General features: G+C 31.9%; 2 protein-coding genes across 2 annotated transcripts; both read right to left on the bottom strand.

Moving 5' to 3' along the window:
• Window positions 1-397: 397 nt before the first annotated feature.
• Window positions 398-9,134, bottom strand: LOC137923421 (uncharacterized). Its single transcript, XM_068766673.1, has 4 exons — window positions 8,991-9,134; window positions 8,044-8,258; window positions 6,325-6,435; window positions 398-608 (listed from the first exon to the last, which is right to left on the bottom strand). The coding sequence occupies exons 1-4, from the start codon at window positions 9,132-9,134 to the stop codon at window positions 398-400; spliced, it is 681 nt and encodes a 226-aa protein (XP_068622774.1).
• A 6,797-nt stretch (window positions 9,135-15,931) lies between these two features.
• Window positions 15,932-24,815, bottom strand: LOC137923506 (uncharacterized). The gene is made up of 4 exons (XM_068766766.1): window positions 24,666-24,815; window positions 21,865-22,046; window positions 21,134-21,244; window positions 15,932-16,076 (listed from the first exon to the last, which is right to left on the bottom strand). Exons 1-4 carry the CDS (start codon window positions 24,813-24,815, stop codon window positions 15,932-15,934), a joined length of 588 nt encoding a protein of 195 aa, XP_068622867.1.
• Window positions 24,816-25,825: the final 1,010 nt, after the last annotated feature.

Raw genomic sequence — 25,825 nt, 5'->3', positions numbered from 1 at the left:
CTTACGGTTGCGAGCAGTAACATCCATAAAAATACAAATGTCTTTGCCTATTACTAAAAATCAGAGGTCTAGTGTACTATAATGCTGAGTTAAACCTTATTGCAGTTCGTAGTTGAATAAGGGTTCCCATTGTTGGTAGTTTTATAATCATTCTTGTATTAATTTTAAGTTAGGCCATCAATTAAAATCTTTATTTTTATTTATACAGATTTTGTTGCATATATATGACTGCTGAGTTTAATGAATAACAATAAAAACTTTTTAGTTATAAGTTGGAAAGAAACTTACATTTTTCAATATAACGCAAACAGTCTGAATTGTTGAGTTTATTAAAATAGACGCATTGTTAAAAATACTTTATTCAATATAGCGTAATACAGATTCGAGATGCAAAGCACTAACCAAACTTACTACTAAACAGAGCCCAAGGACTTAGCGCGGTATCGACCTTAGGCGCCGGGGCGTTGTAGTAGCCTTGAGCCCAATCAACTAACGACAACGGGCATTTGTATGCATCGCAGCTTTCCAATAGAACGCCCAGCCGATGCGCCGAATCGTATATCGTGTGCTGCAGCGGTTCCGTTTTCAACACCTTCGTCATCGGCATTCTGTAACCATTTACATGTAATTATATTAATTTATAATAGTCAAGTCATTTAATAACCGTTTTAACAAAAGAAACAGTTTTTTTTTTTAATTCAAGATTGTTTTTAGACATATTCTTATTGACACTAATATTAACGCCCGTCGATGCCCTCTACGTTAAATGATTTTTTACACCCAAAATAGTGTTTAGAAATATAAGCGATACGCGTACTCCTGATACAGGATTTTGAAAAATGAAATTCAGAGCACGCTACGACGCTTCTTATAATTGTAGTAATTAAAAGTACAACAATGATTTATCTATGTCTCAAGATAAATACTGATGACGATCACCAAAGAGGTTTTAATTGCAATATACCACCCAGAGCTATGTTTTAAACACCTGCATATTATCTTTCCGAAATTAAAAGAAAAAATAATCGGATTTTTTAAAAACATATGCAACGCCATTCAACTTCGACTCCTTTGAAAAGTGTATTATAATCTGAAATTTGTTGTATAATGTTATTTCTTTTTTTAAATGTACACCCTTAACTGCCCTCTCCTTCATGTTTCTTATCTTCATTCAAAAGTTGTCTGGTATAGATCGCCTCGAGCTAATACCGCTTCTTGTACATGCATAAAAATTTTTTCTTTATTTACTTATTATCTGTTATTTTGTCAAATTTCCTTTTAAATTATTATAAAGAGTTTTAGTGTCCAATAGTGTAAATAAATAAAAATAAATGTTTACTGAAGGAATTATTGACATAACAACATTTTATGTCAATATTTTAATAGCTGTAAGAGGCAACTCCTCAACATATCATTTGTTCACCGTTTGTTTCGGCTTATCACGTTACTTGGAAAGGATCCGGGGGCAGTATTCGGGAAAAACTACTAACGTATCAAGTTAAAAATAATCTCCTTACAATGTTTTGGGGTTCAAATCCACTGATCACTCTCCTATCCCTCCGTTACGAAATTTAAATTGATCCCAGTAATGCTTCTTTAGAAGTCCGTTCCAAAAATGTGCTGACGTCTGCTTTTGTTGGCCTAAATCCTTCAGCGGGTTATAAAGAAATTTGGCTGTTATGTCTCCCGCTCCTACCCTTTCTGAATACAAATGCACTGTGAATTTATTTATTCATTTCGTTTATTAGCACGTTATACCTGTTCACCTTAATTACGTGGGCTATACATATTTATAGGACAGATGAGTGTCAACAGTGAGTTCTATTAGATTTAACGGTCTTGGAAATAGGAATAAGTCCAAACTAGAAGTCCTCATCGATAATATCGAAATGTAAACTATGTATAAAAATCATCGCCCTTATATATTAATATTTGTAAGCAATTAGTTTTAATAAAACACTTGTCTCTTTTATTATTTATATACCACCTGTCCCTAGAAATTAATCGTGTAAAACATAAGAAATGCCAGCGTTCCTCGGGCTCTGCAGGAGAATAGTGAAAAATTGTCATAAAAATAAATAAAATTAAATAGCTCGGGGAAGCCACAGGAGGTAAAATTAGAATAAAAAATTAAGAAAATAAAACAAACAAAAAATTGGTGATCTGTGATATAAAGTAATAATAAGCATATTATAGAGAGGATAAAAATGTTAAATCGCATTAACAAATATACAAATGTGATAATTCTGTGATCTTTTAGAAACGAGGCGAAGAAAGTGAGGCGATGAATGAACGGAAATTAGTATGGAAAAGAAGACAATTGTAGAATGAAAGAAGAAAAAAGATAGATCTTAAGAATAGAAGGGCATAAAAATAAAAAATAATGTGAAAATAAAATATAAATGAGGAATTAATACCTTGTTCCAAATAAGATAAGGGTATGAGAGGTACCCAATAGCGTGTGCCATAAAAAACAAAAGGAACACTTGCCTTCATCACCTAAGACGTACAATATCAAAAACAATAATTTAAAAATCGAACAGGATTTTGATTAAAGTTTTTACATGAAGCGAATGTAGCTATGTATGGGAGATAAATTTTGTTTAGTTTGCTTATGATAGCCTCTGACAGCGTTGAATTATATTTACGACTACGAACAATATTTCATTTTAGTTTCATAGCAAGTTAAAGTTCTAGCTGCTTTGTGTGCAAACATAAGACAGTGAATAAATGAAAAGAAAAAAATGTAATATTTTTTTACAATAATATTAGTTTTTTACTTAACAGTTAATATAAAACTACGTAGGACCCATAGAGTTTTAAAATGATATGGGATTTTTTTAAAGGGTAGATGTGGGTGTCACTGGGGGCGAAAAGAAACAAGCCCTGTACTAAGCTATACTGCATTGCGAGTCCAATTTGTATTAAGTTTAAATGCATTTCTGTGTCGTTTTTTTTATTGTTTAAAACGGTCAAAAATATACTTGAAGCATCTCAAATAGCGGTCTGTGTAGTTTAATTGTTAAAATCGTCGTGTGGGAACATTACAGAACACTTGATATTTCTACGGAAGTAACTTTTCGTTGACAGCAAAACGAATAAAGGAAAATATATTGTTCGTATAATATTCATTAATAATTACAATTACATTGATAATATACATTGAAGGATTTTTTACCGAATGCATTGTCCAAGAGACAAGTCTAAGATCAATGTGTGTTTCTTGTATTTACAGAATTAAAACGTTATCTTTCACTACAGATCTCATTAACAAAATCACAAAGAGGTCCTGATTTATTAACCAAATTAAATCAGCTGTGAGTCTACTCACTTTAAATTTATCTGAAGAAGAACGCAAGCAAACGATATAGCCCAATAGTTTGAAAATTTTAATGTCAATGAGCAGGCCACATAGCGTGCAACATATATGGGGCCTTCCAGTTCTGAAATGGTGACCACAGATCGACAAGCGCAGTGTAGGATGAGTTTTTATAAAAATAGGAGAGATATTTATCTTGCAGTGGACATCCCTTATCTCCTTACGGCGAAAAGTATGGCGATATCATATTTTGTTCCTTTTTCAAATGTTGACGGAAACAAAGGAGCTGTACTGTCTGTTTTTCCCTTTGAACTTGTTTCTGTGGCTGTATTTATCAGCGCATTTATTAGTTCGATTGACAAATATACACGACACTTCACAAAATGGTCTGTAAGGTGTCTCAGATCCATTCAATAGATAGATAAAAATGTTTTCTTGTATTAAAAAAAAAAACTAGTTGGAGAAAAATAATTTATCAGGAAGGAAATGTGCTACTATAAGGTTCAAAGAATTGGTAGGGTGTCAACAAATCTAACATAACTTAATACTTATTTTTTTTAATTACAAATAACCTTCATTTGATGAGAAATTATACATAAAATAGCTTCGCTTGGTAGTAGTTAACTGCAATAGTAAAATAATGAAAGAACTGTATCGTGGCCATAGCAGATATGACTGCCCACTTTCGAAGAGGAACATACATAAAATATGTAAAAACCTGAAGCTGCCTTTATTTTTAATGTTAAGTTAAACTACTCTTAGGTATACTGCTATAAAAAACTAATCACGTTATTTAACGGTTATTTAATATAAGAAGGTATATAAAAGGTAAAAGTAAGAAAAGGACCAATATTTAGCCACTTCCGCACATGCAGTGGTAGTCGTGCAATGAACTGAACCGCCCGCCAGCCCGCTGATAAATGTGTATGCGGCAAACAATGCGAATCACACAACCGCCACCACCAAATTACTCAACACGTGTTCCACCCCTCCACGGGGCATCTTTAGGAGTTATGTTACACCGATCAGTACCAAACACAGAGTCAAAGGTACAAAAGGTACACGAAAGGTAAAAGAACTAGACAATCTAGAACGAGGAAAGTAACTAGTAGCAGTATCAAGCGTACAACTCAACCATGCACGGTTCTAGTAAACTTTCCAATCACAGAAAACCCGGGAGAAAATGGAAACAAAGACAATGACATCACTTTGAAGTCACGAGCAAACGATAGAAATTAAAATATACGTCTGCGCTTTGATATTATTTTTAAGAATCGATTTGAGGATTCATGGTGAAAAAATGTATATACATGTCATAGATACATTAAAAACTCTTTAATTCTCATCATCATCACCATTTTATTCGTAAGACGCCCACTGCTGGATAGAAACCTTCACCATAGATTTCCAATATTTGTAAATTCTTATTAGCATTTGCATATTGAGCATTGTTACAACAGCACTGTGCAACAGAATTGTATGTTTATGGTACAGTCAGTATAACTGTGTTTTTATTTCATATTTTCGAAAACCTAACTGACCTTGTTAAATTTATGTTCCTTAATTATATATATATATATATATATATATATATATATATATATATATATATATATACATATTACAAATAAAAGAATATTTTACTAACGCGCAACGAATATTCTCAATGTCCCGTACGTAATGATTTATCTAGTGACAAAGCGGATAGGAATCCCAAGGGACGACATCGCTGCTTTGCGACAGAGCACTCTTGTAAACGCAATTATTTGCATAGTTTTACAAACTAGTTTGCATTCTATCTCAAGACATTAGTTAATTAACTTTCCACACAACCCTACTCACAGATGTTTGCAAAACAAAGCATTGTTTAACTACATGATTGCAATCAACGTGACGTACGCTGAGTTTCGTATGTAAATTTCATATCTAATTATGGAATGTAGTTACATATCGCTAGGTTGTTCGTTATAGATCAATACTGTATAAAAAATCGTTTACTTTTCTTTCGCCTGCATGTACCATCGGTGACAGTAACGCCCTCTACTAAACATTAAAGCCTTTCATGGGAAACGGTCTAAAAGCAAAGGGTCTTTCCTTTATTTATTACCTCGATAGATGATAATTTTATACATCATTCATCATTTAAGCATTAAAAGGTTCACTGCAGTGTATTGGCTTTACTACCTAACTTACCAATCCGCCAGGCTACATCGGCTACTTTGGTTCGTCTACGTCTCTCCTCAATTCAAATAAAGATCACGAGCACAGTTGTCTCCATGGCTTCTCGAATGAACAGCCTTAAGAAATCTTATTTTTATGGCTTTAATAAACTACGAATAAAATACGAACTACGAAATACAAAGCAAACAGCCTACGGGAGGATACTTTAAAATTGAGCCACGATGATGGTCCTCTTATTATTCGAGTTTGAATATGCGTAACCATAAATTTCCCTTGAAACTTTTGAATGTGAAAAGACCAACCTCTAGACCTAGGTTTCTTAGACTACATTAAAGTTTACCACAAACAATTATAAAAAGCATAATACAGATTACCTCTATTTATATAAAACTGTAAAATGTGAAATCTTTATTTATTCTTCCGAATCAATTTCATCACCTTGATCTTTTTCTAGACCTCGAAACAGACTGAATAATTTTTTCTGGTATAGCTTTCAAGACCTTCTTCGATCCAGTTTTCATCTCCTCGATCTACTCCGATACAAAATAACGATATCGGACGAGTTTTTAGAGCTTTTTTTTTTTCAAAAAAAAATAAGCGGTTTTGGCAGCTAATTGACACTTGACGCATTTAAGATACAACAGATCCTTCAAAATGGTTTGGACGGAGTTAAATGATGTTCCAACTTATGATAAACAGACGTTTGGCAGATGGTATAAACGGTCCTACCAACGCAGAATAAATTTACTTAAATGACAATTTCACCTATTATTTTCATCACAGTACAGTATAATTTTTATAAAAATAAAATTTAAATAACTTACGTAAAAAGTATTCTAAATATCTCTTCAAGCATATTCTGGCTGTGGGGAACAATACGCTGGGTAGTTTCACAGAGCGTCTTCAGAATACATTGCCGACCATTGTATCCCATGCTGAAATTATAAAGTAATATTTTTATAAATAAATTCATCCTTGCTATTTTTATGGCGTAGACAGAACCATCGTCACATCAGCCGTAATACGTATACTGTTAGACCTCAATGCCTCTCCTATAGATTTCATAAGACAGATAGAGAGCGACCTTATGTGTGTTCTACTCTGCGCCTGCCAGTCCATGGTCTCAACTATAAAAGCTTGAGGTCTAAGCAGCCACATGCTACTTCAACTTACCAATCAGTTAAGCTATCTCGGCTACTTTTGTTCATCGTAGTCAATATATCTATTATTAATAAATCTTCTCTTATATGATAAATTACTAGAAATACCGTAAAATGAAAACCTTTACAGACAATATAAAGTTAAATAAAAGCTTTTTTAAGATTTACGTTAGAAGGCCTGATTATTTAAAAATATACAACATATATTTTCAAATAGAGGAGATCTCTTTTTTCAGAGAATCGCTGAAAAGCTTTTTTGATAATATTTGACTTTTAATGTTTTAAGCATACTATGAACATTTAATATAAATATTATACCAATAAGTATTTACTGTAACCGTTCCGTATTATACACTGTCTATATAATAATAACGAGGTATCCTATTTTCTCCACGAACCATGCAAACTATCTTCCGAGAGAACACGGTCGATCTTCAAGCATTTGCATTTGTTATGACAATAATTCAAATATTGGATATCTCCGGTACAAATTCTATTTCGAATATTTGTCATACACTTTAAAAACTACAATATCATGAAGAAAATTCACTTACGATGTTCGCAAGAAACAAAATCGAATGGAAAACAAAAACGTTATTCTTTTCATGCTCGTAAACAAAGTTCATTAGATAAAAACAGAGTTTTTTGAAAGAGAATTGAAGGAATGCCCAAAGGCGTCATATTTTAAAAGGCGGTTTTATTTTTTACACAAACATCGTAAAAGTTGAAGGTAAATGGGTACAATTTAGCCCAAAAAAGTAATAATCTTTCTCGAGCAAAAGATTAAAGAAAAACGATAGATGAATGAATTTTTCGTTTTCATTATTTCGACGTTAATTTGTTCTTATTGACGTCATTATTGTATCTTATCATGATAAGAGACGAGAAGCGATTTTAAATATCGTTAAACAAATTCATCTTGCACATGGCGAAACCGACGCGTGATACATACAAGATAAATAGTAGTAGTAGTACTTCCACTGTCTATTTTCTTTATCATATTATTTGCATTCTCATCTTTTTTCTACTTTGTGTCATTAAACTGTTCTTTTTTATTCATCACGAATTCTTTCATTATTGAAGTATTGCTACTATGAGGAGATTAACAGATAGACGAAATTATTCGAAATAGCTCAGCGATTTGGTAAGTTATAATGACAGTGGATATGCCAAATAGCGCGCAGAACATGTGGCCTCTGGGCCACTGGCTCTAGAGCAGCCTAAGATGAATGAAGAAAAGATAAAGAGATGACCTGCTTCAGGTCATCGGAAGACGCTGGATGCACACTTACTGGATCTATTGGAAGTCTTTACAAGTAGTGGACGTCTTAAGGCTGAAATAATAACGATTAGTGCGTTAAAACGTTCCAAATTCAAACTTACTTATCGAGTATTAATTCTATTTTCTCATATAACTCTCTCCTGCTTCTCCTCTGAGCGACTGGTTTCTTGTGTTTCTTATTACGATAAAACTGAGCTGTCTCCGTTGTATTTGGCAGTTCGTATGCTATGCCCCAGTTGAGGCCGAAGGTGAAGGTACCGGGTGCAGTAGCTGGAGCTGGTTGTCCAATCAAACCCACTGTCATACATCCGGCACACTGAAACGTGAATGTAAATACATTATTAAGAAACGATGAACTAAAATTTAATTGTAAATTTTTTTAAATATATTTCAATAAAGTGGATGACACTTATGACAGATGACAGGCTGCTTTTAGCCTTAACCGTATTTAATATATATATATATATATATATATATATATATATATATATATATATATTACAAAGTAACTATGCCCCGCCGCCGTTTGTCGAAAATTAGTCATACCAACTTAGATACCTTCGTGGTCTCATGGACATTTATATATATAATGTATATATGTATATATTTATGTATAGAAAGAGGGAGAGAAAATATAGAGAGAGAGAATATTTCCACATCGTGGATCAATCGGCAAATCCTATTTACGATTCTGCTCCAAAAAAGTTAATAAGACCTAATGTCATCGAATATTTATCAAACTATATATGTGTGCATATATATATATTTACTTTCATTATTTTACATAATTTTACACAACTTTTAATGCTTCGTAAACCTACTAGGTTTATTGTAGACTTCAAAATAGAACGCTCTTAACAACTTTCGTAACCACGTATGCATTTAAACTGAAAAATGCCACTACACAGAAACTTAGTTTGTTACTAGTTTCTTTCAAATTGACGACTTCTGGCTTTCTTTATACTACCTAGATAAGTAATCACCGAATTCTATCCAAAGATAATGATTGATTGAAGAAATACAAAATAAAAACATTGAGATTACTCACCGAAAAACTTGATCCTTCAGGAAAAGAGACATATCGTTTCCGACGCGACAAAATTTTGTATTTACTATCCGAATCATACGATAAACTTGTTTTTACAAAACAAAATAAAAATAAAAACACTATTGATTCCCTCAAAGTAAACATTTTAAATTGTAATTCACAAACACGTTTTGAAAACAATACAGTGGTTTTGTCTAAATTTAAATTTGAGCTTTAGAGTCACAAAATCATTCAATAGTGTGCCTACGTGATACGAAAGTGACTCTGTTAACAGTGAGAATGAAAGAATAAACTGTGTCACATCTAACGGTAATCTAAGGCGTGAATTTAGAAGTTCAGATGCTAATTATGTAAATTGAAGAGACAATATATTTGTTACAGATCTACATTCATCCAGGTCAAGCATTCAGGTCAAACGAAGAGTGAGAGCACGTCCAATTTTATTCGCATAATAAATTTCATTAAGCCAATTTTAATAGATACCTTTTTGAGGCAGGTAATAAACTTACGAATTAGTGGAGGCTTGAAGCAAGCCAGTGTCCAGACTTTTCTACCCACATATTTATATTTTAAATGATTTTATCAATATTGCTTTGGAAGCCCGTTGCAGTAATGAGCTAATATTCGCTCTTGACGAACTTTAATCTTTTGGCAGGTTATATTAAGATTTTGCTGTTTTACCTCTTACCCTTTTTTCCAGCCGATGGACGTTCACTGTAAGACATAGGCCTCCCGAAAAGATAGTCACAATGGCCGGTCCTGCGCTGCCCGCATCATTCGGATTTCCGCGATCTATACTATGTCTTCGATCTCCACCTAGGGAGAGGTTTTACCTGCGCCGCGTCCACGGGCTCGTGGTCGCAACTCGGGACCCTTTCGGCCCCAACGGCCATCGGCCACTGCTACTTCATACGAGTAATTCTTCGAGTTACGTCGGTCATCTTCCTTTCTTCGGTTTTTCTTTTACTGCATAATAATCGCAATAGACTTATTCCTAGATATTTCGTTCACTAAGTCGTCGTACCTGTTCATCTAGTTGTGTGGAGTTCAGGTATATTTGTTTCCTGGGGTACAGCAAGTTCTATCAGTGCTACTAAACGTTTCAATGTTTTTGAAAATAGGAAGAAGTCCGATCTAGAAGATGTCACTGATATATTCTCAGATTTTATATTAACGTTCTACAGATGTTATATATATACGAGAAGTTTCAAAAATAGAATAAGGTAAGGTTAGAATATCTTTAACGTTTTTTTTATTAATGCAAAACTAAATTACAGACAAAATTATAAATAATATATGCAACAAACGATCTTATTCGTATGAATTAGCCAGTCTTGTATTAAAGTAGCGAAATACTATCTAGTGCAGTGCTCATATCAAACTAGTATCCGCCTTTCTTATCCTGCCGTCCTTCTGACTTCATCGTAGTATACCATGTCTCCGACGGAGAAATTCCAGGGTTGAACCAACCGGTCTTTCTTTATAATAGAATCCTTCAACAAAAAACTACCGAGGTTCCAAATGCATCCTGATTTGAGAGGACCCCACAGAAAACTCAGGTAGATTATATCAATGATCACTTTCAAAAATATAATTAAAATACTTGATATCATCATTTCAGCCATAGAGCATCTTCTGCTAGGCTCAGGTATTTTCCATAGATTTTTAATAGGAACTATTACGTCATCCTGATGAGCGTCTTCCAACGAACTTAATGATGTCGTCTGTCCACATTGTCCTAAGCTCTCCTACGAACGTCTTACTCCGCGTTTGCCTATCCCTGGCCTTTATCTCAGAAGTTTAAGGCACTGGCACCTCAACTTGCCAGTTCGTTGGGCTATGTCAATTAATTTTGTTTATCTGCGAATATCTTCCTAGCAACGATACTTCAATAACGAAAGTATTCGTCAAAAATAAAAGACGAATAAATAAATGACATTGATAAAAAATAGATAAGAGCGCAAAAAATATGATCAAAAAGGATGAATTTTGTAATAATAGTCCCTGTGTACCTAAGATGAGATTGCCAAATAACGAGGGTCATAAAAAATACTACAATTAATTCCCAAGGTTTAAATCACTTTAAAGGATTATTTAACAAGCATCTGTTGTTTTTTTTTAAATTTATTTTCATTACATGATAAAATTCAAAAACGTAATACAGAAGACTATTGTAAAACGTTACATAGTTGCCTTATTGATATTAATCATAACAGATAAAGAGACAATTCGACTTTTTAATTTTAATTCTGAATAATTAATTAATAAGTAATACTGAAATTCAAATCGGAGTTGAATGTTCCTTTATAGCAAATTAACTGACTAACTCCACTCTAAAAGACCTTCAATTATATTAACGACTTCAAATGGAGCCAATTGACTTGAAAACTGACGTCATAAGTAAATTTAGTTTTTAACAGTCTGATAGAAGTGAAAAGGGTTTTTATATTTCTGAACGTTTTAATCTGAAACTTTTATCATTTTAATGGAATCACGGGAATATTACTAGTTTTTAATACAGTTTTAATGCTAAAATATTAACGGCATAATAATAAGATATATTACATTTGGGTTACTCTACTGAACAAAAATAGCACGAAGAATTGACTGCCCTTTTTAATACCGCATGCAAAGCTTTTTACAAAACACGGAGGTCAATATATTTAATAACGGATATATCCAGCTATTTTTATATATCTTAAAATTGCTGAGGATAGAATGAAAAAATACTGGTTTGCTTGTTAGAGAGCTATATAGCTCATATGTAGTCAGTTAATGCTTGTGCATGTTAAGAATTTGCTATGTGCAAATAAAGTATAGATAAAAATTATGTTCAAAATCATTTTCAAAATTCAGATTGGTATATATTTATATTAAAATTAATTATTAGGGGGACCGGAAAGTAATGTCGTTTCTGTCGACATATTTTACTTAAAAAGCAATTGATTTTTATCGTTCCAACATCGAAAATTTGTGTACTAGATGACAAAAAGTTGTTGATAACAAAAGTGAATATATTGTTAATTAGAAATAAAAACTTATTAAAAATGTATCGTGTGAATTTAATTTAAGAAAGCGACATCTTTACCAGTCTTCATATATATTTAATAAACAAAAATTAATTTCCATATTTTGGTATCTTTTTCGGATTTCTCGATGTTTTTCCTTTTCACAAAATGTACTGTTCCCTCTCTTAAATCGAACGGATGACCTGCCATCGTCTTTAACTACTAAACTCCCTATGTTGCTTATTATCATAATATAATGTTAATGTAATTATATCCCGAATCATCATTATAGAGAAGGATAAACCCAGAACAGTATTATAATCCAGATATAATTAAGCAAAGATCAATTACTAAATGTGATATATAGCATTATTGTATCGCCAATATTCCTAATAATCATTTCAAATTTACTATAACTATAAATTTTAATGCTAAAGGTTTAGCTGTATAGGTTGCAGTTGAAAAAGTTTTATACGTATGAATGAAAAGCTCATTTCTAAGTAAAGAGATTTAAAACTTTTAAACCTACTACAATCTCTCTGTTATATAGTCACTCTGAAAAAGGGTACATTTTTTTCTATTGTTAGGACAAAAATTTTTAGCAGTACAAAGTTTATAAAGGTATTTTAAAAATTCAGATAACTATATATTAAAATTAATTATTATTTAATCTCATTGTAATTAATTATAATTTAAAAATAAAAAAAAATTACAAAAGTAGTAATCAGAATTTTAGAAATGCCTTTTTTAATATCATTATATTACTATCATTTTTATCTATACTTTATTTGCTAATAATTACTTTAATTGTCAGCAAATGATCAATGTATTCATTCCTTTATATAGAACGTGGTTTGGACGCGATCGAACCAACGAAAAGGGTTGCGACCTAGTGGTCGCTGTCCCCCCATTTTTCTTTCATGAAAAGTTCTACCATGTTAAGTTTAACTGAATAATGCCACTATAGAGTAGATGTCTTATCTGCTCATAGAAAGTAGGCTTTTCTGATTTTCTTCTCCACACGTTTTTTTCTACTCCACAAGTTTTCGCTAATAATATTAACAAATTTACAAAAAAATTTTTTAGATTTCTTTACTTCTATTGCAGGGTTAAAGAAATATAAAATTATTTATACTACTTTTATGAAATATTATATATACTATAATATTATTTACCTTAATAAATATATTGCACTATAAAAAGCATTTATTGATAAAAAAATTAGAAGTATCATTTTTTTATAATTACTATGTTATACAGGGAGATTGGTTATAGGCATTCACACCTCGTAATATAGCCCAATTGATAGCAAAAGAAAAGCTTTTACACCAATTAAAAATCACCTATTTAAAATGATAACTTCGAAATTGTTACATTGGTTTATTTCATTTCTATTCTATCTATGCGATACGCCAATAACTTCTGTAAGGACACAACAAGAAGAATACTATTATATGTTTTTGTTTTTACTATTACAAAAACCTTTGATTTTCGTGTAGACTAATACATTCACCCTGATAAAGATTTAACATCTTTAACCAATCACACTGTATAGAATATAGATGGAAATATACAGACAGAAATTTTAAATGACTGCAATGACATCACCAAACGGTAAAGTTTTGTTTTTTTTTTTTGCTTCAAGCACACCGAGACTAACTCTATACATAACATAATGAAATAACTTACCCGCATCTTGCGAACAACGTCTACCAAGCTACAAAGTTGTAGCATCAGTTGAATGATTCATGAGTGTTTGTATGGATAATATTTACTAAAAAGATCCTCTTATATCTTATTAGATCTTCGGCTACATTGGAGCAAAAGACTTTATACGTATAACAATCCGTGATTTATGGAAAGATTCATTACAATACGCAATAGCTTTTGCCGCTAATAATATATAAAAATAACACTCTTTTTTTTAATTGCAATACGCTTTCAAATACCTGACATAACATAATTGATTTGATCAACGAAAGCTCACGCAGAAAGATATTAAATATTTCTTTATTATTACAATCATTGTAAACAAACAAAAATGAAAAGGTTCACAGAAGAACCAAGATCACAGACGTAGCCTCATCATACAACCGATGACTGTTGGCGCCTAAATATTCAGGAGCGGTGACCATGAGCCTGTAGAATGGACCAACTAAATATTTTCAGGTCACAGGAATTCTCTGGTTGGAGGCAGCGCATACTAATTAACGAGGCGATTTAGGGGAAGCCTATACCATACAGTAGACTTCTATCTTAAGTAATAGACCAATATTTTGCCACTTCCGCACATACAGTCGTAGTCGTGCAACAAATTCAAAGCCAGAGTCAAAACTGAGACTGTATGTTTGGCACAATAATCGGTGTAACATAACTCCTGAAGATGCCCCGTGGAGGGATGAAACACGTGTTGAGTGATTTAACGGTGGTAGTTGTGTAGTGTAATTCGCATTGTTTGCCGCATGCTCATTTATCAGCGGGTGGTGCACTTTGTTGCACGACTACGACTCATTGTCTCAATTGATTTTCAATATGATAGTTTGAGATTGGCTTTCGTCTATCGTTTCCTGGCGATATTAACAAGGTCGCCTGTAGACTATACGGGTGGACGTCCCACGTTTGATTTGTCGAGTCGTAGTTTCCACTCCAGATCTTTAAGAACCCAGCGGCCATTTGATCTTCTATGTGCTATGTGGCACTGCCGCAATATATTTCGCTAGGCTTTATCGATTATTTAAATTCTTCTACGAATCACCTCATTCTCAATTCGATCTCGTAGACAAATAGAAGTAAAGCCCTTCGCAATGTTCTGAGGAACTGTGAGCTTGCCAATGCTGATAGAAGTAATAAAACACTTCTTTCCTATATTTATGTATAAATATTGATAAAAAAATAGAAAATCCATCTATTTTGGAACACATAATATTCCACCTTTCATATGATTGAAATTTGAGAGCTGATTGCATCTCTTTTCTTTTAATTCTTTTGAAAACATCCGTTAATATGTTAACGTTTATGTTTATGACCTTTTAAAGAATCTATTTTATCTATAAATTTTAAAATTATATCTAAAATTCATTGATAACTTGAATTTAAACATCAAAACATTCGAAAGTGAAAGCTATTGACAGAGGCAGTCAGCGGTCTGACTTAAAACGATAACAATATCAACGAATGCCTTACACGTTGCGAGAGCTCGACAAAATGAGCTTTTAGAGTGAATCCAGACTATTCTCATTGCAATTTTCGTCCGGGAAAATAACAAATTGCAGCAGCTTTTCAGTATGTAGTTTTTTAGAATCGATCTTTTTAACTTTCCGTCGCAAAAGAAATTTTTAGAACGTATTAAATGATTAATTCATTAATCTATATTTGTACTAATAATGTAATTAAATAATACAGAATGATTTTTAATAGATGTTAAAGCTTCAAAAAGTTTAATGTAATTCTCATTGGTTGTCAATAATAAATACCGTAATAATAATATAGTAAGGAAGAGCTTTTTCAAAATTCGGATTACTACTACTTACATAATATTTTTAGTAGTCCAAATTCTGTTCTCTCGTGATTATATTTTACTATCTACCCCAGTAATGCCACAAATCTGCCTGTTGTATTCTTTAGTTATATATAAATTATAGAAAGATATTTCAGAGTGATTAGTTTAATTAGTTTTTGCTGACAATGAGCTGTAAACAAAAGTGAACACTCACCCCTTTCGAGATTTTACAACTAAGAACATTCTATAATATATATCACCTTCTATTATTAGAATACAATTCAATAACAATCATACGTGTTTTGTCTTACTGGCTGACATTATAAATAAATAAGAAACAACATAAAACATGTCCTTAATCCTTTGAATAATAATCAATAACATACATAATACCAACCATTGAAGAATTTCAAATAAACAATTTAATACACTATTTAATATTTTTGTTTATTTAACGCTAAAACGAAATGCAAAAGGGAGAATGGACAGTCGTCGACGGTTTCGCAGAAATGAGGCTCCAGTATCTCGTTGTAAGTACCCCCTATTTCTTCCACGAACTCGGGCTCGTGTAGTGGTGCCCTGAAATTCCAAATAACTTATTATGTAAAAAAATCAATAACGGTGATTTAAGGTAGTATTAATAGGTATTTAAATTTTTTTATTTTAAAATTGGAACAACAGTCTAATTGATTTTTCATTCTAATACAAATGCTTGAAATGTAAACACACATTTTAATTTAATAAGTGTGCCGACGATGGTAGGCAGCTCTTCAAGATCCAGGAATACAGAAACAATTCTTGACATTTATAACTATTTGTTTTGCATAGCACGTGTTGCATGCATACAGAGTAGTTTTAAAGAGCGTCTTTAAATCAGTACTACATCTTATAAGGCTTAGCGACTAGCGCCATCTAGTAGGTTATTAGAGAAATAATATAAAATAGTTCTTATGTATTTACCAAAGTGAATTATTTCCTATTGGAACATGTTAATGTGAAACCATCTGCCACATATTTGTGTTTTTTTTTTGTTTTGGCACTGTTTGCTTTTTATTTTCGCTTATAGTTGGTGTGCAGCTCATAATTACTTCTATATGCGAGCTGTTATTGGTAAATTATGACAAATATACGGATATCTTATTTAAAGAAATAAATCAAATGGTAATTTTTATTGATTACTTTCATCGGAGCCAAAATTGAAGATAGCTGTCAAAGTCTTAAAGTTCTAGAAGGAAGACTCCATGCCGGCAAGTTGTGTGTACAGATCAAATTGGGACCACGAATATTGGATATTGTCTTCTACTTTAGTGTTATGAAACTAAGATACTTGATGTTGACTTGTATAATGTTATACGTAGATTACATAGACCCATAATAAAATTGAACAGCTCGATATTTCTTAACGAGTGACATCAAAAATTGAACGCACAATATTAAACGGGTGAGAAAGTCGCCACACGCATCGTATGACGTCCGGTTGAACGTGAACACAAGGTGGATAAACAACCTAGAAAAGACTGTCGGAAGATTTGTTCGAAGCGGTCTACTATAACATACAGACCGCTTTCAACATATCATATTGGATACATGTAAATGACACTTATATCCAATAATTGATGTACTATTGCTGGAATGATGATGAGATGAATAAGTAATAAAAAAAACGACATGTTTTAAATCGAATGTACAAAACATGTAGTCTAGTACAACCTTGAACGGGAAAACTCCATACTCGTTCAGGTCGAAATGTTCGACATGTATCGATGTTTTTTCTTTCTTGCTATTAGACTCTGAACTATGCTAACAAAATCTATAACATTTGATTCAACAGACACAAAATGAATGTACGTTGTTTTGTAACATGAAGCGGTGATATGTTCCTTGCGATTAATTAACAAAATATGTAATTTTAAATAATTATATTTTTATTTTTGCATAAAAAGGTAAAAATAACAAACGAAAGTGCAGTTTTTAAATCCTTTTTGCTTCTGTCGTTGGATAAATAAAAGAGATATCTATGAAAAGGAAATCTCAGCAGCGGACGCAAAGCGAGCAACAATATCGTGTGAAAGGAAACGGCTGTAAATATCTAGAAAAGGTATTCAAACGAACGCGGTCCAAACGAAAGGAACCACGACACTGCCCAGCAAATCCTCTCACAGGGGAAAGCAGGATTATACCACCGACGGACGTAAGAATGCTACGTTATTTGATAAAAATACAAAACTGAAATGTAAGCTCCCATATGTACGAAAGATTCAGCTTCATAAATAAAATTTTATTCGCTAAACTCAGCCAATTGTAAGAAACAAAAGAGAATCTAGGATTGGGCTTTCTTTGAAATAAATAAACATTAATTTTAGTATTCTACACAATTCTCATATTTGAGAGTTAGTTGTATACGATACGATTGAAATTGAGTGTAAAAGCTGTAAAGGAATAAATGTATAGATCATTTGCTGTCAATTAATGTTCTCCGTGTCTTAAAATCAACTGTTTCAGAAAAAAATAATAATATATTGATAATACAGCAAGTGAGGAGTGGTATCCCAGCGGTAGGGGATCCAGACTTGCGATTATAGATCGCGGGTCCGAACCCTGGGATACGTAATAATATATAAGAATATATAATTCACACTTTGTGAATAAATATATATGATTACCGCTGTTAACAAACAATTCCAGAGGATATACAGCTTCCTCTGCGTACCATAATACTACACTACGATCGTCAATTCACCTTCCAAGCCTACTTATTATGGTGTATACCCCTATAGTTATCTTTTATGGAGGCCTATGCCTTGTAGTGGGCAACTATAGGCTGAAATGACGACGAAGACGGCGAATACTGTAAGAGGAAAAGCCTCCTTTTACATCTATTTCCAATCACATTATATCGCATAAGATTCAGTTTTGACAACCATTAAAGAAAAACTTAAACTCCATTTAAAATAAACCGTTGATTATTATTTATAAGAAAATATTTAATACCAAATTAATATTCTATCTACAAGTCCTCTACTGGTTGTTGGGTTCTAACTTACGAAGCGTTCGTACAAAATTAGTATCTCGTGTGCAAAAGTCTTTAAGAATGTGAAAGTATCGATGAATTTTATATAGTGCGATCTTTGAATAGATACGATACTCGTATGTGCTGAAACTCACAATAGGACTTAGTTGTGGGAGAAGCAAAATTAACGCACTAGACATTTGCATTAAATTTTTTGAGCGTAATTACTTTGTTTTCAATAACATCCTAAAACCATTTTTTTAGATTTTTTTTAGTCTACTAATTTTCTATTGTCTATTGTCTCATGTGAAGTTTTTGCTGTTAGCCTTGCGGCTTTTACAACTTTATCGGAAACGAGTTCACGGAACGGAGAGGTCTGTGAACTATATTCTACTAATTCCGATTTAACAGAGCGGTGCTGTCCTTACACGCGTCCAACGATTGCGCGAGACAATCTCCTACTAGCGCCATCTATCGACGCCGTCCGAAGTAACACCGTTACTTTACACTTATACAATACACTTAAGTGCATAAGTCTTGACGGAATTACATGAGGAGGTTTATATCCTGCAGCTGACGTCCTTTGGCTTAAGCGATTACGATGATGATGGTGTGGACAAGTTCTAATCATCTCTTGTGATATGTGATGGGCATGACGATGGAGGAAGACAAACGTATAGCCGTCCGTTCTAAAATATCTCGTGCGCTTCTTTACAGTCAATCCCTCTGCTCACAAACCTCAGATAAACCTTTTCCCGCACACTATAGCAACATATATTCAGCATATATTCAAAACACTAGGCCCAAAGACTCTAAATTCCATGAATAATTATATTTCGTATCAATAAATCTTGTTATAGTTCAGCAAACAACGCAGTGGATAATAGCTTGTATTGTAACCATCGCTTCTATTTTACATTCGTATATCTTAATCGAGTTAATTGCCTTATAATCCCCGTACGTGTGTCTTATCTTCGCGTGATTGGATTTAAATACACTCGAAAAGCAGCGACACAATTAAATTCGCAAAATCAACCGTACTCAGTGAATATAAAGGTTAGTTTGCTATAAAGAGTATTTGTATTTGAACTAAAACTATTTTATATATTACGTTAATACCATTGCGTAATGAACGCTTCGATTTTTGAAGCACTAGTTAAATTTATCGCTATATATACAAAACAGCACAAATAATATCTGAGGCGTTCCTTCCGTTTTATCATATCGAAAATAAACTTGGGGTACCACCAAATAATTCATAGATAAAGGAATTCCAAAAAACAGTGGTGAGGAATCTAGTCTATGTCCCAAGAATGATAATATGAAGATTGAGAGAAGAGAATGACAATAAAAATAAATGTGAAAAAATTATTAAAAAAAGTACTATTCCCAAAAATAAGACAGGTTACATAAGAGGTTCCCAATAACGGGGGTAAAAAATGCTTGTAAATTGAAAATAAATACATTTTCAATTTACAAAAAAATCATTCGTTTAATCATATAGTCTGGTAGACTCATCAACGTTGTAATCAAATCAACGGCATTCTACGAAACGAAGAGAAAAGAGACGAAGAGTTAAAAACGTAACAGGTAAACACGTTCTATTTCCGTCCATCATAAAAAATAAATTGACAAATATTTACCGTGTAGTGTTAATATACGAGATAAATATTGTGCACATAAAAGCTCGGCGTGTATGGTGTTCTAATTAAGTGGATAAAGTAGCAATTATTTTTTAAATCCGCGCTAGTTTGCAAACGTGGCCGGGTAAAATCACACAAGTGAATTTGAAAAGTTGAACAGTGTTCTAAAAATATCTACAACGTTTCATTTTAAGCTCACGTAGTTTAACAATTCTACGGATTGTCATAGACTTCTTATATATCAAAAATTGCAAATTATTTGTGTGAAAATCAAAATCAAGTAATTTCATTTAATAACATTTTCAATCGTACAGCTTAGATAGCTAAGCTTATAGTACATTATCACCGTTATCATTATTTCAGCTGTAACACGTCCACAGGTGGACATAGATCCCATTAAAACCTGTCGATGTCTTCCGACGACATGAAGTTGCTACGCCGTGTTCCGTGTGTTATTTGGTTTGTCTACTGCTATTTCAACTCACCAATCTGCTAGGATATGTCGGTTACTTTGTATATAAATAGTAAGACATTCTCTGTTGGCCATAGATCTCCACGTCGATTTGAAAAAAGATAAAGATGGTTTAAGATGAATAAAGATGGTTAAAGATGAATAAAGATGGATAAAGATGGTTAAAGATGGATAAAGATGGATAAATATGACTAAAGATGGACAAAGATGGATAAAGATGGACAAAGATGGATACAGATGGTTAAAAATAGAAAAAGATGGATTAAGATGGTTAAAGGTGGATGAAGATAGACAAATATGGATATAGATTGATAAAGTCGGACTGTTACCTTATTACTCAAAAGAATTGCAAATGTCTACAATTTTTTTTAGGTATGTGTCTATTGACGACAGTGTAATTTATTTCACTTAAAATTCTGTAACATTGTCTAAGAAACAAGTTGGTACGCTATGAATGATCTACCTGAAATAAATAAAATTTTGAGTTGTAAAAGTTATAAACAACACTTACGTGAATATAGCCTTTAATAAGTCGTGCACTAACGACTTCCCGGGCAGAGCAAGGTAGGTTTTAGCTTCGCAAATGCTCCGTAAGATGCAAGCGCGACCATTAAGATTATGGCTGAAAATGATAAAGGCAATATTTTGGCTCCATGATGATATTTCTTTTGAATAATGTTTTAAAAAAATCTGAACATTCCGAAATAAAGATATACATGGGTGATTATTAATAGATACAGTCAGTTGTTTTTTTTCTATTTTTTGTTGAATAGCAATTTAATATTTATGGAAACTTGACACGTTTATTATAGTTTTTAATCTATTTTGTTTTGAATTTCTTTCGACTTAAGACACAAGTTTTAAACATAGTACGCATTCAAGCTAAACTGTTATCATCATCAACATTTCAGTAAAATGATGTCCACTGTTGACTCAAGCCTCCACCATAAATTTAAATTTAAAATGTTTATTTTGGTACGATTAATTTTTGCTATTTATAAAAAGTAAAATTTTGAGAAATAAATAAAGTTTCGTAAATTTTAAGACATTAATAATAAATGTAAACCCAAGAGGAAATAATACATATGGACTTCATTTTTTAATGATTTCTGAAACTATGCATTTAATATTGCAAACCACAATTTCCTTCGTACCGGCGATTTCAGAAATGAATACTCTCTGTGCAAGTATTTAAAATGTTACCTCCGACCTCTTTACAAAATATATGAAATATAAACTTACAAGTCCAAAGCTGCCTGCAACCTCTCCCAAAAGTCTCTCTTCTGCCTATGGTGCAGTTTTCTTCTCCAATGCGCGTTAGTGAAATTTGAATCTGGCAGAGGGTACAAGACGTCAATTTCCAATGCTATGTTCCATCCGGAAGGCGCATGTGTCATGAAGGCTTTTACGAGAGATATCGTTAGCTGTAACACCAATTTTATTTTATATACATCAGTATTTTAAAGTGAGAATTAAAATGCAAAGATTAAGTTAAAAAAGTTTATACAACATTAGAACTTTTAATAAAACTTGTTGACGGTAAAATTTTTTAAAATTATTTTTTATTTTTGAATCAATTACGCTTTACACATTTTTTAAATTAACTTTTTTTAAAGTTTACGTAAATACTAAAAAGTAAAATTTGTTATATAAAGTCTTTCGTCGCCGTTATCGAAGCTAGCTTTGCTTACGACTTGGTTCGCATGGAAGTTAGCAAAAATAAATATTATTTAGTTTCTTTTTTTGTTTAAATTTTTTTTAAATAAAACTAGCCCAAGTTACTGCTTGCTTAGCTACCTGCTAGTATATATCCCGTCAAAATGGGTCAGCCATTTCAGAGATTAGCCGGAACGAACAAACAGATAGAGACTAAAATTTTAAAAAATGTTACTTTGGTATATGTTATTACTGGTTTATATTTTATATATTATTGGTGGTATATGCTATTTATATACATGTTATAATAACCGGATGTTTAAATATTACAAACAGATAATCCAATTTTATTTATTTGAATAGATAAAATTTTAATGCTCTTTATTGTATATATCATTTGAGAAAAAAATGTAGAGTTATTTAAAAAAGTATAATATATAATGGACAGTCACATTATAATAGCAGATTTAGTGATTTTCAAATTTCGAGTAAAATGTAAAAGTAAAATTCTTGATACTGAAGAGGTTTTATATGGAGATCTAAACTTATCAAAAATGTTTAAAGATTTTTTAAGTTGAAAAAAGCTTCGAAAGTAATTGCTTTACTTCCGTATTTCTAATAATATAAAAATAACCACAAAAATCAGTTTCATTTTTACAGGCTCTTCTCTGAAAATAATGCGTTTTGAGCCCCATAGTTTTAAGTTTTTTTTTTTTTGTGGATCACAGACATTATATTTAATAGCGTATTATTTTTACGGACTTTATTTGTCTGTATATCACAGTGTCTACTTTAAGTAACTTTAGTATCTTTTTAAACTATTTGCTTGCTTAAATCTTAAACTATTTTAAATTGCTCTCACTAATCATACTTCTTTGTGCTTCTAAATTTTGTTTTAGTTTTTTTATTTCTTCAGTTGTGTCTTGTTTGTTCGTTTTTCACAACGCTCTGACATTGTTTAGTTTTTAACATTACGGATCGTGCGACCACTTCCTCAACCCTACTCTCTTTACTGTGCGGTAGTTTCCTGTTTCGCCTCATCGATGTATTTTGCGATCGCATCTAGAATTTCATCCATGTAACACACGCACAAGTTCGTGTGACGTGATATTGCAACTACTGCTCGATGGAGGCTGTTGTACAACTCGAGGGTGTCTGTTGTTAGACGAACAACGATGACCGCTTCCCTATTAAGCCACTATGACTCGTGCAGCCGTATGAGCCTCGCAGTTTTAAGATGAAGGATGCTGATATAAGGGAGATCAATTTGACAGTAGTTTCAATCAAAATAAGCTCTGTGGACATTCTTCTAATGATGTACACAAATCATTACTGTAAATGATCCTAAGTGGATAATAATTTGAAAACGTAATGCATGTGATAAACTATACAAATTGTTCCACCAAAAATATTATTGTCGGCAAATGTCAATGCCCTTGATTAACACTATTTTATGACGCACATCACTTGAAGATGTGATTTTATTATGTATACAATGTTACAAAAGGTCTTAACACTTGTTAATTTTTTTTCGCGAATCTTTAAAGTCTTATGAACACATTGTACCATATAAGATCCATTTTCTCCGTAAAATTTTCGAAAAACATAAGGTCCGAAATAAGTAGTTTTTTGTTTAATGTTTTGAATTATACCAGATTAAAAAGTTATATATTTTAATTTCCTTCACCGATAATCAAAAGACAAAGGCACTGTTATATTAGTTATAGATTATGACTTAAGAACACAATTACGATGTTTTGAAAAAAATATTGAAGGAATCAAGAAATTTTTGTATAAATATAAATGTAAATTTATATATATATATATATATATATATATAAATATGTATATATATATATATAAATATATATATATATATATATATATATATATATAAATATGTATATATATATATATATAAATATATATATATATATATATATTAAACATATATATACATACACAAAATTAGATAGAAACTCAATCTATTTGGTTATTTTTTGTCATGTATTCGCTTAGACAAGGTTAAACATTAGTAAAATTTTTGAGAAAATTATAAACAAAACTCTTTTCTTTAACCATGTAATTAAAACATCTGTCCCTGGCAGTCAAACACATGACGTAAATTAAAAACAAATGAAAGCGTTAAAAATTTAGATGATTATAAAATACATTATTCTAGATAGAAAATTAATTGTTGTAAGTAATCATTATTTACTATTGAGACCCTAAAATAATAAATCTAAAATCACCACTGGGGTGTTTATTCTTAGGAAGATATTTTATTTATTTTTAATTGTATCCAAGACCAATAATTCTTTTATAGCTAGAAATTAGGGCAGAAAGTTATTACTAATTATTTATGCGTTATATACTTGTATACTCACGACAATATCGCTGCCCTCTGGGAAAGTCAGATGCCTTCGCTTTCTGATCGAGCCTAAGGATGCTTTCACATTAGGGCACTGATCAGTCGAGTTATTAAGCTCACAATCGATTACAGCTATCAACACGAAGAGAAGAATCCACTTGAACATTTTTCGGTAACAATTCAAAATAATTCATACGTCAATGATCTTGTGAAACATCGACGTAACTCAATTTCCGGCGTCGGACGATCCTGTCAGTTACCGAGTTTGCGTGCGTCACGAACTTTTGTAATTTGTAAGTCGTTATATTAACAGGGCTTGATATGGATCACAGTTCAAATATAGCAGTGTTGCAATTTGACTTTCAGTCAAAGAACATTCTGTAATGTCGTATTCTATGCAAGAATAATTTTAAATTTGGACAATTAGATTTTTTATTCCGCTACGGATAGAGATAATTTTAAGAAATACACAACTGATACTCTAGAACAAAGAATAATAGAAGATACTAAGAAAATAATAAAATTAAAAACTGGGATTGTAAGTTATTAAAATTAAGAAGGGTAATAAAATTATAGCTTTTACAACAAAATTAACCTTTTGTTACTTTTACAATATTATACGATTTATAATTCATATGTATAAGACTATTAAAAGTACATATAAAACATGTAAATTATATCAATGTAGTTATCGTGACAAAAATAAATCATGTAACGCAAAACAGAAGACTTATCAGAAAATTCTTGTTAAAAAGCTAGGCAGAGTTTAAATTACTTCGGATAAGTCATTTAAAAACCTCTCAAAAAATAAGAAAAGGTCATTCTGTAAAATTAAATAAGCAAAAAAAGAACACCAGTACACTGACTCGAGTGGTGGACAAAATAGGTTCTATTTGGAGTCCGTGACAAAAGATGAGACCATGTAAAAAACCTAGCCATTAAACAGGGAAAATTACGATACATCTGACAAGAAGAAGAAACTATTCTGTAATCAGATGTATATTAAATAACAGATATCTTACGGCACACCACTGTGGAGTGGTTTTCTTGCAGAAAAAAGGTGTTCATATTATTTATTACTTAAGCCATTAAGTGTCTTTAAAAGAAAAACTTAAAAAACTGACACTTTCTTCTTAATAAGTGTTTGAAAAAGTAACATATGTTCACAAAAATATA

The sequence above is a fragment of the Battus philenor genome, unplaced genomic scaffold (assembly GCF_028537555.1).
Source record: "Battus philenor isolate CCGP_79_NKW_IND1 unplaced genomic scaffold, ilBatPhil1.0.hap1 SCAF_21, whole genome shotgun sequence".
Classification (NCBI taxonomy): domain Eukaryota; kingdom Metazoa; phylum Arthropoda; class Insecta; order Lepidoptera; family Papilionidae; genus Battus; species Battus philenor.
This window is presented reverse-complemented; position numbering and strand designations above follow the sequence as displayed.

Coding starts and splice junctions, on each gene's coding strand:
- LOC137923421 (XM_068766673.1), bottom strand. CDS start 9,134: ATGTTTACTTTGAGGGAATCAATAGTGTTTTTATTTTTATTTTGTTTT. Junction 8,259..8,990: donor CTGAAGGATCAAGTTTTTCG/GTGAGTAATCTC, acceptor TTCACGTTTCAG/TGTGCCGGATGTATGACAGT. Junction 609..6,324: donor ATATTTAGAATACTTTTTAC/GTAAGTTATTTA, acceptor AAATGGTTACAG/AATGCCGATGACGAAGGTGT.
- LOC137923506 (XM_068766766.1), bottom strand. CDS start 24,815: ATGTTCAAGTGGATTCTTCTCTTCGTGTTGATAGCTGTAATCGATTGT. Junction 22,047..24,665: donor CAGAGGGCAGCGATATTGTC/GTGAGTATACAA, acceptor TTGGTGTTACAG/CTAACGATATCTCTCGTAAA. Junction 16,077..21,133: donor TTATTAAAGGCTATATTCAC/GTAAGTGTTGTT, acceptor TTGGAATTTCAG/GGCACCACTACACGAGCCCG.